Raw genomic sequence first — 14,218 nt, forward strand, 5'->3', positions numbered from 1 at the left:
ATCAAAGATGTGGGCACATTCGAGTTCGCCTACCAAACCAAGAAAAGCCTCGCAAGATTTTTCTGCCAGAAAACTGATGGCAACGGTGTTTTGGGATGCCAAAGGGGTGTTGTTGGTTGAATTCATGGAACATGGTACGACCATTAATCAAGACGTGTACTGTGAAACAATAAAAAAGTTACGACGGGCTATACAGAACAAACGCCGTGGTATGCTGACTTCCGGTATCGTTTTTTTGCACGATAACGCCCGTCCTCACTCTGCTCACAGAACAACGGCCCTTCTTGAGTCCTTCAAGTGGGACGTTATCAACCATCCACCTTACAGCCCAGACCTGGCGCCAAGTGATTATCACCTCTTCATGCATTTGAAGAAATGGCTCGGGTCACAGCGGTTTGATGACGACGAAGAGCTCAAAGATGCGGTCACAGGTTGGCTCCAGGCACAAGCGGGTGATTTTTATGCAGAAGGAATTTCAAAGCTTGTGAAGAGATACGATAAGTGCCTCAATTGCTATGGAGACTATGTAGAAAAATAGTGCAAAGATGTAGTTGTAAGATGTATATATTAAAATATTTTTATTTAACTTGGTGTATTTTTTTAAATCAACCGGAGGTTACTTTCTGAACGGCCCTCGTAGAAAATAAAATTTTTGTCATCTGACTGAATTATTTATTGTGGGGTGTTCTAGAATTGGAGTTTCTCTTTGCACATTACATTGTAAAATAAATTTTAGTATCTTGAAATAACAGTCACTGATATTCTGTTGCTTCACTTGTTATATGTCTACAAAATTTGCTTTTCAGTTTATGCAAGAAGTGACAGTTCCTTTGGCACTAATGGTAAAAGAGCTGCAGGGTAGAGTAACACAATTATATGAAATTTTGAAGAGAAAAGATGTAGAAATTCAGCAATATAAACTGGAGGGTGCACAGATCTGCAGAAGTAAGTTACTCAATGGCATATGTAAAAACAGTTTTATGATGGTTGTTTTACATTTAATCAAACAAAGAGCTGTAAGAAAGTTTGTGGGTTAAGTCCCATTTAGTTAGAATACAATGTGTCTGTTTCTGCTTTTTCTTCTTATTCTTCTTCAAATGCTTGTCAAAGTAATTTACAGGAAAACAAACCTTGCTTTCATCATTTTGTCTATGGTTTCCTCACCCAGCCAATTCTTGGTTTTCTGATCCCTATTCACCTTTCAAGATAACATAAAGTTATAGTGTTTGTTGTAAACCTCACTTTAACAGGGAGCTGGTTTGACTCATTATCCTTCAACTGTGTGAAAAGCTGAAGATAAAAGGTGACAGGTTAGAACAAAAATCTTAATATCATTCAGAAGGTTGTAAATTTTTATTTGATCTTACCTCGATTTTCTATGTAAATTGTGTCTCCTTCTATGTACTGGTGCAGTCATCTTGATGGTTCCTACATGGTGCAGAAGGATCTGTGGATTCTTTTCATTTGGTTTATTGACATTCTTTTCATTTGGTATATTGACATTAATAATAACAGCTTCAGAGATGTATATTCATTTTTTGATTTGTGCAGTCACACATTTAACAACACAACATATGCTATACAAAAAAAGAACTGCCACCCATCTTTCACATCTTGTCAACAACTAATACGCACGTCCGAACGGCTATGAAGTTAGACTAAAGTGACCAGTGAAGCTCAACTAGGAAGACAGAGATGTTTATATTTACATATCAGTATTTGCCCCCAAAGATAAAAGTTAGTAGACATTGTGTGCTTATGCACACAGCCTGTGATTACTACAGATTTTATATGGACCATAAGCTCATGGTAATTTTATTTGTATGGTCAGGTGATATTCCTAATTGTTATAATGGGCACTTTGAAAAATTTATCTTTACTTCTGGTGCACCACTATTTGTTGTTTGTAACCACAGCAAGTGATCTTCAGCTTGTACTGCACATGCCCTCCAGTGGCGAGATAGGCGACTTTGTAGCTCGTCTGCTGCATCTGTTAGAACTCCGCCAACAGCATAGTGCTGTGCGGCAAGCTTGTGACAGTCACATTTGCTGCTAACATCCATGGTTGGTACAAGGATTTTATCAACTGTGCACATTTTATCAACTGGATTTTAATCATGATAAGTATGTGTGGGGAGTGCCTTTTATGATTTTGATTTCATGTAATGTAACATGGCAATTTTATGACAAGTTTCATAAGGTATGTGTAATTTTGGCCTTTTTATAACAAGTTCATAAGGTATATGGAATTTTTTTTATATAATGCGTGATTCAGTTTGTAGTCTTCCTCCAACCCCCCACTCACTCTTTATCATCTTTGTTTCCCCCTTAGGTCAAATAACATCTACACCTACATGGTTAATCTGCAATTCACACTTAAGTGCCTGGCAGAGGGTTCATCGAACCATTTTTGTACTACTACTCTACCATTTCACTCTCGAATGGCGCGTGGGAGAAAGGAACATCTAAATCTTTCCGTTTGAGCTCTGATTTCTCTTATTTTATTATGATGATCATTTATCCCTATGTAGGTGGGTGTCAAAATATTTTCACATTAGGAAGAGAAAATTGGTGATTAAAATTTCGTAAATAGATCTCGCCACAAAGACAACCGCTTTTGTTTCAGTGACTGCCACCCCAACTCGCGTATCGTATCAGTGACATTCTCACCCCTGTTGTGCGATAACACCAAACGAGCTGCTGTTCTTTGCACTTTTTCAATGTACTCCATCAGTCCTACCTGGTAAGGATCCCACACCGTGCAGCAATATTCCAGCAGAGGACGGACAAGTGTACCATAGGCTGACTCTTTAGTGGGTTTGTCGCATCTTCTAAGTGTTCTGCCAACAAAGTGCAGTCTTTGTTTTGCCTTCCCCACAATATTATCTATGTGGTCTAACCAATTTAAGTTGCTCGTAATTGTAATTCCTAGGTATTTAGTTGAACTGACAGCCTTTAGATTTGTGTGATTTATCGTATACCCAAAATTTATCGGATTTCTTGTAGTACCCATGTGGATGACCTTGCACTTTTCTTGGTTTAGTGCCAGTTGCCACTTTTCGTCCCATACAGAAATTCTCTCTAGATCATTTTGTAATTGGAATTGATCAGTCGATGATTTTACTAGACTGTAAATTACAGTGTCATCTGCAAAAAATCTGAGGGGGCTGCCCAGATTATCACCTAGATCATTTATGTAAATCAGGAACAGCAGAGGGCCTATGACACTACCTTACAGAACACCAGATGTCACTTCTGTTCTACTCGATGATTTACCGTCTTATCACTACGAACTGTGACCTCTCTGAGAGGAAATCAGGAATCCAGTCCACAACTGAGATGATACTCCATATGCATGCAATTTGATTAATAGTCACTTGGAGGAATGGTTTCAAAAGCCTTCTGGAAATCTAGGAATATGGAATTGATCTGAGATCCCTTGTCAACAGCACTCATTACTTCATGGGAATAAAGAGCTTGCTGTGTTGCACAAGAACAATGTTTTTTGAATCCGTGTTGGTTATGTATCAATAAGTCATTTTCTTCAAGGTGATTCATAATGTTTGAGTACAGTATATGCTCCAAAATCGTACTGCAAATTGTGGTCAGTGATTTGGGTCTGTAATTCAATGGGTTACTACAATTTTCTTTCTTGAATTTTGGTGTGACCTGTGCTACTTTCCAGTCTTTAGGAACAGACCTTTTGTCAAGTGAGCGATTGTATATGATTGCTAAGAAAGGTGCTATTGTGCCTGCATACTCTGAATGGAACCTGATTGGTATACCATCTGGACCAGAAGACTTGCCTTTCTTAAGTGATTTGAGTTGTTTCGCAGCACCTAAGATATCTACTTTTATGTCACTCATGCTACCAGCTGATCTGGTTTCGAATTCTGGAATATTTACTTCATCTTCTTTCGTGAAGGAATTATGGAAAACTGTATTTAGTAACTCTGCTTTAGTGGCACCATCATCGGTAACATTTCCATCGCTATTGCGCAGTGACGGTATTGATTGTTTTCTATCACTGGTGTACTTACTTAACATACAACCAGAATCTCTTTGGGTTTTCTACCGTATTTTGAGACAATGTTTCATTGTGGAAACTATTAAAAGCATCTTGCAATGACATCCACACTAAATTTCGAGCTTCCGTGAAACTTAGCCAGTCTTGGGAATTTTGCGTTCTTCTGAATTTGGCATGCTTTTTTCGTTGCTTCTGCAACAGTGTTCTGACATGTTTTGTGTACCATGATGATCAGTCCTGTCTCTTATTAACTTATGCTGTATGAATCTATCTATTGCTGTCAATACTGTATCTGTGAATTAGAGCCATATCTGGTCTACACTTACTTAATTAGCTTGGAAGGAATGGAGACTCTCTTAGAAAGGCATCAAGCGAATTTTTATCTGCTGTTTTAAAATAGATATATTTTGCATTTATTTTTAGTGGTTTTGGTTGGTATAGCTTTGAGCCTCACTACAGTGACCTTGTGTTCACTAATCCCTGTATTGGTCATGACACTCTCTATTAGATCTGGATTATTTGTGGCTAAGAGGTCAAGTGTGTTTTCGCAACCATTTACAATTTGTGTGGGCTCATGAACTAATTGTTCAAAATAATTCTCAGAGAAAGCATTTAGTACAATTTCAGAAGATGTTTTCTGTCTACCACCGGCTTTGAACATGTATTTTTCCAACAACTCGAGGGTAGATTGAAGTCTCCACCAATTATAACTCTATGACTGGGGTACTTATTTGTAATGAGATTCAACTTTTCTTTAAACCGTTCAGTTATTATATCATCTGAAACGGGGGGGGGGGTCGGTAGAAGGAGCCAATTATTATTTTGGTATGGCTGTTGGGTATAACCTCTACCCCTAGTAATTCTCAGAAACTATCTATTTCAACTTCACTAGAAGATAAACTACTCTCATCAGAAACAAACACCCCACTACCTTCTTTATTTAATCTATCCTTTCTGAACACGGTTTGCGCATCTGTAAAAATTTCGACAGAGTTTACCTCTGGCTTAAGCCAACTTTCTGTTCCTGTAACTCAGCTTCAGTGCTTTTTATCAGCATTCGAAGCTTTTGTACTTTTCCAACATAGCTACAACAATTTACAACTACAGTACCGATTGTTGCTTGGTCGAGTCTCATTGTTCCTTTGCCCTGTACCGTTTGAGACTGGAGCCCTTTTTGACCTTTCGTGAGACTGTCTAACCTAAAAAACTGCCCACAGTCACACAGCCCCTGCTACCCGTGTAGCCGTCTCCTGTATGTAGTGGACACCTGACCTATTTAGCGAAACCCGAAACCCCACCACCCTATGGCGCAAGTCGAGGAATCTGCAGCCTACGCAGTCATAGAACCATCTGAACCTCTGATTCAGACCTTCCACTCGGCTCTGTAGCAGAGGTCAGCAATCGGTCCTATCGACGATGCTGCAGATGGTGAGCTCTGCCTTCATCTCGCTAGAAAACTGGCCGTCTTCACCAACTCAGATAGTTGCCGGAAACCAGAGAGAATCTCTTCCGATCCATAGCGACACACGTCATTTGTGCCAACATGAGCCACCACCTGAAGTTGGCTGCACCCTGTACCCTTCATGGCTTCTGGAAGGACCTTTTCCACATTTTGGATGACTCCCCCGGTATGCACACAAAGTGCACATTGGCTTTCTTCGCATCCTTAGCTGCCATATCCCTAAGGGGCTCCATTACCCGCCTAACATTGGAGCTCCCAGTGACAAGCAATCCCACCCTCTGCGGTTGTCCGGACCTCTCAGGAAGACCGGCCACTGCCGCAACAGGTGAGGCCACCCTTGCTGGCTCAGAAGTACTTTCAGCAGTGGGCAGTACCTCAAACCTGTTATGGAGGCAAAAGGTTACAGCCTTGCGGCCAGCACCAACTTTCGCCTTCCGCCCAGGGATTCACGACCCCGCCACAGTTCGCCAATCACCATCAGGCAAGTGTAGACCAGCAAGGATGTCCGAATCCAAGGGGGGCAGTGGCATCAGAGATCCCAGGCGATGCTACAGGTTCCAGAGGCGCCAAAGCGCTCGCCTCGGGTATCCCAATGTCACCACGGCCCAGGGCAACAGCTTGGAGCCTGTCGACCACGGCCAGTACAGCTTCCAGCTGTTTACGGATGGTGGCCAATCCCCCCTGAATCCGTACACAACAGGCACAGCCCCTATCCATCCCTAGCAATTTTTTTCCCTCTCTTTTATCTCACAAGCTGTTCAAAACAAACAGATAACTGACGACTAAGCGAATTTACACTATATGGGTACTAAAATGCGATTCTACAACTCTCAGATACTATAATACTCCCAAAATTTGTGAATTAAACTATGCAAGTACCTAAAAACACGCAAAGAAATTAAGAATTAAACTGTAAAACAAATAAGTGAGCTAAGAGTGCGACTTGCTGCTGGTTACTGCTTATCCAGCGGCGGCAGGGAGCTCATAATCATAGCATAAGGATGTTGAAACTGGTCATCTTGGAATAATAAAAGTGTGTACACTCTGATTGCATTGTAAAAAATATGTTCATTTCCAGTATGTGGTGTTAATCATTTCCATTACAGTGTGGTACAAGCATCAGACTGATATGGAATCCGAACTATGGTTTTATTGGACTTTTTCTTGTACACAAAGTATTGCCAGAGGCAAAAGCTGCATAGTAGTCAAAAAGGTCGTAGTATCAACAGTAGCTCAAAACCCAAATGGTTGGTCACTTTTTACATTTTGGGTTTATAACCAGGGTACTTAACCACTAAGTCAAAGCAACAGGGTGACCAAAGGAAACGTACAGTTTTCAAATGAGTGGTAATATGTTGGTTTTTTTTAATACAAGATTAAAAGTTAACTCTTATTTGATTTACATGGTCATTTACGGTACATTCCAATTTTCATATCTTGAGCCATATGGCATTGGTCAGTCAGAGCCACCTCTTCTTTAATGGCAGTTTTCACCTCCATTCAACTTTGGGGTTTGTTAACATAGATGCTTTCTATCAAATAGCCACATAAGAATGTCGCAAATGGACAAGTCTGGTGATAGGCAGGGGAAAACATTCATCACAACTGGCATGGGTGCATTTGCAGTGTGCAATCGTGTTGAAAATAAGCACCCCCTGTGTTTATCCATTGTCTCTATAATTCCATCAGAATGTCTTTATCTTGAGTATGTAACATTCAGAGTCCGTTGTATCTGTTATGCTCTCCACCCCAGAAGAACAAGACCTGATTAACAACGGCTACAGCATATCACTGAGTTGCACGTGTGGAGTAGAGAGATCTTTTGTGAACTAGGTAATGTTGTTCAGGGGCACAAAAACAATCGTTGTTTGTAAAATGAAACATTTAAGTGAAAGTATACCTCATTGATCATATACACCGTTGTATTTGGGTCATCTTCTCATTTTTGGAAGCCCTAATGATTGCCTCTTTCACAGTGGAGACGTTATCAGGGTCCTGGCATTTTTAATCAGGATCTCATGGGTTCTTCTTGACAATATTTGCTGCTGTTCTGAAACCAGTAACACACCTTATAGTGGTATTGTGACTTGGAGGTGTGCACTGAAATCGGGTACAAAATATTTGCCACATTGCAACAGTGGACTCAGCATTTAGGAGAACGGTATCATATACACACACACACACACACACACACACAATGCTCTATCACCCACAGTTCCATTGCTACAAAAATGGACAGTCCTGAAGTGAATAACATAAAATGCCCTGTATCTGTTCTTACTAGAAACACAAGGAAATACAAAGTCATAAATAACTAACTTTTAATTGGTCACTGACTGACAATGAGAATATGAGTGCACAGTGAGTAATAACTTGACTGGAATACATTTGACAAGTGAGAGCTCAGATGCTCAAGTATGCAGATAAAAAGTTACAATTTCTGGCAGGTGCCACTCTGCACATATGTCGGATCAGGTAATAGTTATCAGTAACAGGTGGGTTACTACTGGCATAGACCATATAAATTCAGGCAGGCTAAGAAAAAAATCTTACCTTTATAATCTTGGATGATATTGAATTTAGCATATGTTAAAATGAAAGAGTAAGTAAGGAATATGTATTTCTTTGTTTTCTCCAAAAACATTTCTGCTCCAAAGATGACACTGTGCATACCATTTTGAAGATGGAAATATTGGAAAAAATTTTAAAGTGCTGTATCTCTGGAACATTTCTGGATATTTTAAACATAGCTGCACAACAGCAACGGTTCAACATAATAAAATTATAAACAGCCGACCAGTTGCAATGGATAAAGAATTCTTTACCTAGGTTTCGACAAATATAAATTTGTCTTCTTCAGAAGGTGTCAATTTTACATTAGTAAGGACTAATGTACCATTGCTGTTTTTGCAAATGTCGGCATAGACCCATTAAAATGAAATATAGACCTAGAATTAGGGTTTGTCACGTAAATATAAATTAGTACATGGATCTTGCAGAGCTCACAACTGACATTCAGTCGGTTGTCAGCTCTGCAAGAATTCTTTATCCATTGCAACTGGTTGGCTGTTTATAATTTATATATATATATATATATATATATATATATATATATATATATATAAAAAAACAAAGATGAGGTGACTTACCAAACAAAAGCGCTGGCAGGTCGATAGACACACAAACAAACACAAACATACACACAAAATTCAAGCTTTCGCAACAAACTGTTGCCTCATCAGGAAAGAGGGAAGGAGAGGGAAAGACGAAAGGATGTGGGTTTTAAGGGAGAGGGTAAGGAGTCATTCCAATCCCGGGAGCGGAAAGACTTACCTTAGGGGGAAAAAAGGACAGGTATACACTCGCACACACGCACATATCCATCCACACATACAGACACAAGCAGACATGTCTAAGGTAAGTCTTTCCGCTCCCGGGATTGGAATGACTCCTTACCCTCTCCCTTAAAACCCACATCCTTTCGTCTTTCCCTCTCCTTCCCTCTTTCCTGATGAGGCAACAGTTTGTTGCGAAAGCTTGAATTTTGTGTGTATGTTTGTGTTTGTTTGTGTGTCTATCGACCTGCCAGCGCTTTTGTTCGGTAAGTCACCTCATCTTTGTTTTTATATATAATTTTTCCCACGTGGAATGTTTCCTTCCATTATATATATATATATATATATATATATATATATATATATATATATATATATATATATATATATATATATAATAGAGGGAAACATGTCTGCTTGTGTCTGTGTATGTGTGGATGGATATGTGTGTGTGTGCGAGTGTATACCTGTCCTTTTTCCCCCTAAGGTAAGTCTTTCCGCTCCCGGGATTGGAATGACTCCTTACCCTCTCCCTTAAAACCCATATCCTTTTGTCTTTCCTTCTCCTTCCCTCTTTCCTGACGAGGCAACCATTGGTTGCGAAAGCTAGAATTTTGTGTGTATGTTTGTGTTTGTTTGTGTGTCTATCGACCTGCCAGCGCTTTTGTTTGGTAAGTTTCATCATATATATATATATATATATATATATATACACCACACACCTCCCACAGAAGAACCACAAAAGTGCCCCACTTGTGACAGGATACTTTCCGGGACTGGATCAGATTCTGAATGTGGCTCTCCAGCAGGGATACGACTTCCTCAAATCCTGCCCTGAAATGAGATCCATCCTTCATAAAATCCTCCCCACTCCACCAAGAGTGTCTTTCCGCCGTCCACCTAACCTTCGTAACCTCTTAGTTCATCCCTATGAAATCCCCAAACCACCTTCCCTACCCTCTGGCTCCTACCCTTGTAACCGCCCCCGGTGTAAAACCTGTCCCATGCACCCTCCCACCACCACCTACTCCAGTCCTGTAACCCGGAAGGTGTACGCGATCAAAGGCAGAGCCACGTGTGAAAGCACCCACGTGATCTACCAACTGACCTGCCTACACTGTGACGCATTCTATGTGGGAATGACCAGGCAGACAATGTTTGTTGGTAATGAGGATCACCCTGTGGCTGAACATGCCTTGGTGCACGGCCAGCACATCTTGGCACAGTGTTACACCGTCCGGGTTATCTGGATACTTCCCACTAACACCAACCTATCCGAACTCCGGAGATGGGAACTTGCTCTTCAATATATCCTCTCTTCCCGTTATCCACCAGGCCTCAATCTCCGCTAATTTCAAGTTGCCGCCACTCATACCTCACCTGTCATTCAACAACATCTTTGCCTCTGCACTTGTGCCTCGACTGACATCTCTGCCCAAACTCTTTGTCTTTAAATATGTCTGCTTGTGTCTGTATATGTGTGGATGGATATGTGTGTGTGTGCGTGTGTATACCCGTCCTTTTTTCCCCCTAAGGTAAGTCTTTCTGCTCCCGGGATTGGAATGACTCCTTACCCTCTCCCTTAAAACCCACGTCCTTTCGTCTTTCCCTCTCCTTCCCTCTTTCCTGATGAGGCAACAGTTTGTTGCGAAAGCTTGAATTTTGTGTGTATGTTTGTGTGTCTGTCGACCTGCCAGCACTTTCATTTGGTAAGTCACATCATCTTTGTTTTTAGATATATTTTTCCTATGTGGAATGTTTCCCTCGTCATTCTTCCGGCGGACAAGGGTTCCACGACCGTGGTACTTGATCGTCGGGAGTATGTGGCTGAGGGACTGCGTCAGCTTTCAGACAACACCACATACAAAGTTTGCCAAGGTAACCCCATTCTCGATGTCCAGGCGGAGCTTCAAGGAATCCTCAGAACCTTAGGCCCCCTGCAAAACCTTTCACCTGACTCCATCAACCTCCTGACCCCACCGACACCCCGCACCCCTACCTTCTACCTTCTTCCTAAAATCCACAAACCCAATCATCCCGGCCGCCCCATTGTAGCTGGTTACCAAGCCCCCACAGAACGTATCTCTGCCTACGTAGATCAACACCTTCAACCCATTACATGCAGTCTCCCATCCTTCATCAAAGACACCAACCACTTCCTTGAACGCCTGGAATCCTTACCCAATCTGTTACCCCCGGAAACCATCCTTGTAACCATTGATGCCACGTCCTTATACACAAATATTCCGCACATCCAGGGCCTCGCTGCGATGGAGCATTTCCTTTCACGCCAATCACCTGCCACCCTACCTAAAACCTCTTTCCTCATTACCTTAGCCGGCTTCATCCTGACCCACAACTTCTTCACTTTTGAAGGCCAGACAGACCAACAATTAAAGGGAACAGCCATGGGTACCAGGATGGCCCCCTCGTATGCCAATCTATTCATGGGTCGCCTAGAGGAAGCCTTCTTGGTTACCCAAGTCTGCCAACCCAAAGTTTGGTACAGATTTATTGATGACATCTTCATGATCTGGACTCATAGTGAAGAAGAACTCCAGAATTTCCTCTCCAACCTCAACTCCTTTGGTTCCATCAGATTCACCTGGTCCTACTCCAAATCCCATGCCACTTTCCTTGACGTTGATCTCCACCTGTCCAATGGCCAACTTCACACGTCCGTCCACATCAAACCCACCAACAAGCAACAGTACCTCCATTATGACAGCTGCCACCCATTCCACATCAAACGGTCCCTTCCCTACAGCCTAGGTCTTTGTGGCAAACGAATCTGCTCCAGTCCGGAATCCCTGAATCATTACACCAACAACCTGAAAACAGCTTTCGCATCCCGCAGCTACCCTCCCGACCTGGTACAGAAGCAAATAACCAGAGCCACTTCCTCGTCCCCTCAAACCCAGAATCCCCCACAGAAGAACCACAAAAGTGCCCCACTTGTGACAGGATACTTTCCGGGACTGGACCAGACTCTGAATGTGGCTCTCCAGCAGGGATACGACTTCCTCAAATCCTGCCCTGAAATGAGATCCATCCTTCATGAAATCCTCCCCACTCCGCCAAGAGTGTCTTTCCGCCGTCCACCTAACCTTCGTAACCTGTTAGTTCATCCCTATGAAATCCCCAAACCACCTTCCCTACCCTCTGGCTCCTATCCTTGTAACCGCCCCCGATGCAAAACCTGTCCCATGCACCCTCCCACCACCACCTACTCCAGTCCTGTAACCCGGAAGGTGTACACGATCAAAGGCAGAGCCACGTGTGAAAACACCCACGTGATTTATCAACTGACCTGCCTACACTGTGATGCATTCTATGTGGGAATGACCAGCAACAAACTGTCCATTCGCATGAATGGACACAGGCAGACAGTGTTTGTTGGTAATGAGGATCACCCTGTGGCCAAACATGCCTTGGTGCACAGCCAGCACATCTTGGCACAGTGTTACACCGTCCGGGTTATCTGGATACTTCCCACCAACACCAACCTATCCGAACTCCGGAAATGGGAACTTGCCCTTCAGTATATCCTCTATTCTCGTCATCCGCCAGGCCTCAATCTCCGCTAATTTCAAGTTGCCGCCACCCATACCTCACCTGTCTTTCAACAACTTCTTTGCCTCTACACTTCTGCCTCGACTGACATCTCTGCCCAAACTCTTTGTCTTTAAATATGTCTGCTTGTGTCTGTATGTGTGGATGGATATGTGCGTGTGTGCGAGTGTATACCTGTCCTTTTTTCCCCCCTAAGGTAAGTCTTTCCGCTCACGGGATTGGAATGACTCCTTACCCTCTCCCTTAAAACCCACTTCCTTTCGTCTTCCCCTCTCCTTCCCTCTTTCCTGATGAGGCAACAGTTTGTTGCGAAAGCTTGAATTTTGTGTGTATGTTTGTGTTTGTTTGTGTGTCTATCGACCTGCCAGCGCTTTCGTTTGGTAAGTCACCTCATCTTTGTTTTTATATAAAATTTTTCCCACGTGGAATCTTTCCTTATATATATATATATATATATATATATATATATATATATATATATATATATATATATATATATATATATATATATATATATATATATATATAAAAAAAAGATGATGTGACTTACCAAACGAAAGCACTGGCAGGTCGAAAGACACACAAAATTCAAGCTTTCGCAACAAACTGTTGCCTCATCAGGAAAGAGGGAAGGAGAGGGAAAGACGAAAGGATGTGGGTTTTAAGGGAGAGGGTAAGGAGTCATTCCAATCCCGGAAGCGGAAATGTCTGCTTGTGTCTGTGTATGTGCGGATGGATACGTGTGTCGGTGCAAGTGTATACCTGTCCTTTTTTCCCCCGAAGGTAAGTTTTTCTGCTCCCGGGATTGGAATGACTCCTTACCCTCTCCCTTAAAACCCACATCCTTTCGTCTTTTCCTCTCCTTCCCTCTTTCCTGATGAAGCAACCATTGGTTGCGAAAGCTTGAATTTTGTGTGTATGTTTGTGTTTGTTTGTGTGTCTATTGACCTGCCAGGGCTTTTGTTTGGTAAGTCACATCATCTTTGTTTTTAGATATATTTTTCCCACGTGGAATGTTTCCCATATTATATTCATATCATATATATTTTTTTTTTTTTAAAGATAATTGCTTTATGATTACAAAGATATCCTCCAGTTGGATTTATATGTCAGAGTTCTGAACTTTTTTTTATAATTTATGGCCTTTTTTTAAAAAAAAAAAATATGCCACGCCATAAAATTTTGATTTTTTTTTTTTTTTTCTGTTGATTAGTACCATATTGTTCTACAATCCCTGAAAACCACACATAAAACCAATTTTATAGCACATTGTCACATAACAGGCTCATAAAAATCAAAACCTAGCCTTATTTAACATAATTTTAGTTTTGAAAGATGAGTAGGAGACTCATTTTTCAAGAATTTTAAATGGTTCCAAAATGTATGTGAAAGGTCCAAAGACTTAAACACAACTTCTGTGCACCCTGTTTTGTACTGAAACTAGCCAGTCAATGAACTAAAAACGTGTTCCACTGCTTCAGTATCTTCCTTTGATATAGAGTGATGCCTTCCTGTTGAACCAATTGGAAGTGGAGCACTTACAATCTTCAAAACATTGTGAACAGGAAGTGAGCACTGATGGCATTGTTGGTGTCCATCAGCTGGAAACCTATATCCAGCAGCTGGTCCATGTGGTGGCATAAAGTTCACTACAATTTCATTTAATTCATAGCTGGTGTCTACAATCTCTACAATCAACCAATCACAGTCATACACATACGCCAGAAACATTGTCCTTCTCAGGTTGTGAATCTGAATATTATCCTGCTGTTTCTGAGATGTTGGCCAAATGAATGGAATTTCTTCTTTCTTGCTCTATAA

The 14,218-nt window shown here is 41.5% G+C and overlaps 1 protein-coding gene across 1 annotated transcript in view; it reads left to right on the forward strand.

Moving 5' to 3' along the window:
* LOC124795265 (non-homologous end-joining factor 1-like) overlaps nucleotides 1-14,218 on the forward strand; it is a 146,291-nt gene that overhangs the window by 62,889 nt on the left and 69,184 nt on the right. Inside the window, exon 3 of the mRNA XM_047259213.1 lies at nucleotides 807-945. Coding sequence (XP_047115169.1) covers nucleotides 807-945 — 139 coding nt within the window. The remainder of the gene's footprint in view (nucleotides 1-806; nucleotides 946-14,218) is intronic.

The sequence above is a fragment of the Schistocerca piceifrons genome, chromosome 4, assembly GCF_021461385.2.
Source record: "Schistocerca piceifrons isolate TAMUIC-IGC-003096 chromosome 4, iqSchPice1.1, whole genome shotgun sequence".
NCBI lineage: Eukaryota > Metazoa > Arthropoda > Insecta > Orthoptera > Acrididae > Schistocerca > Schistocerca piceifrons.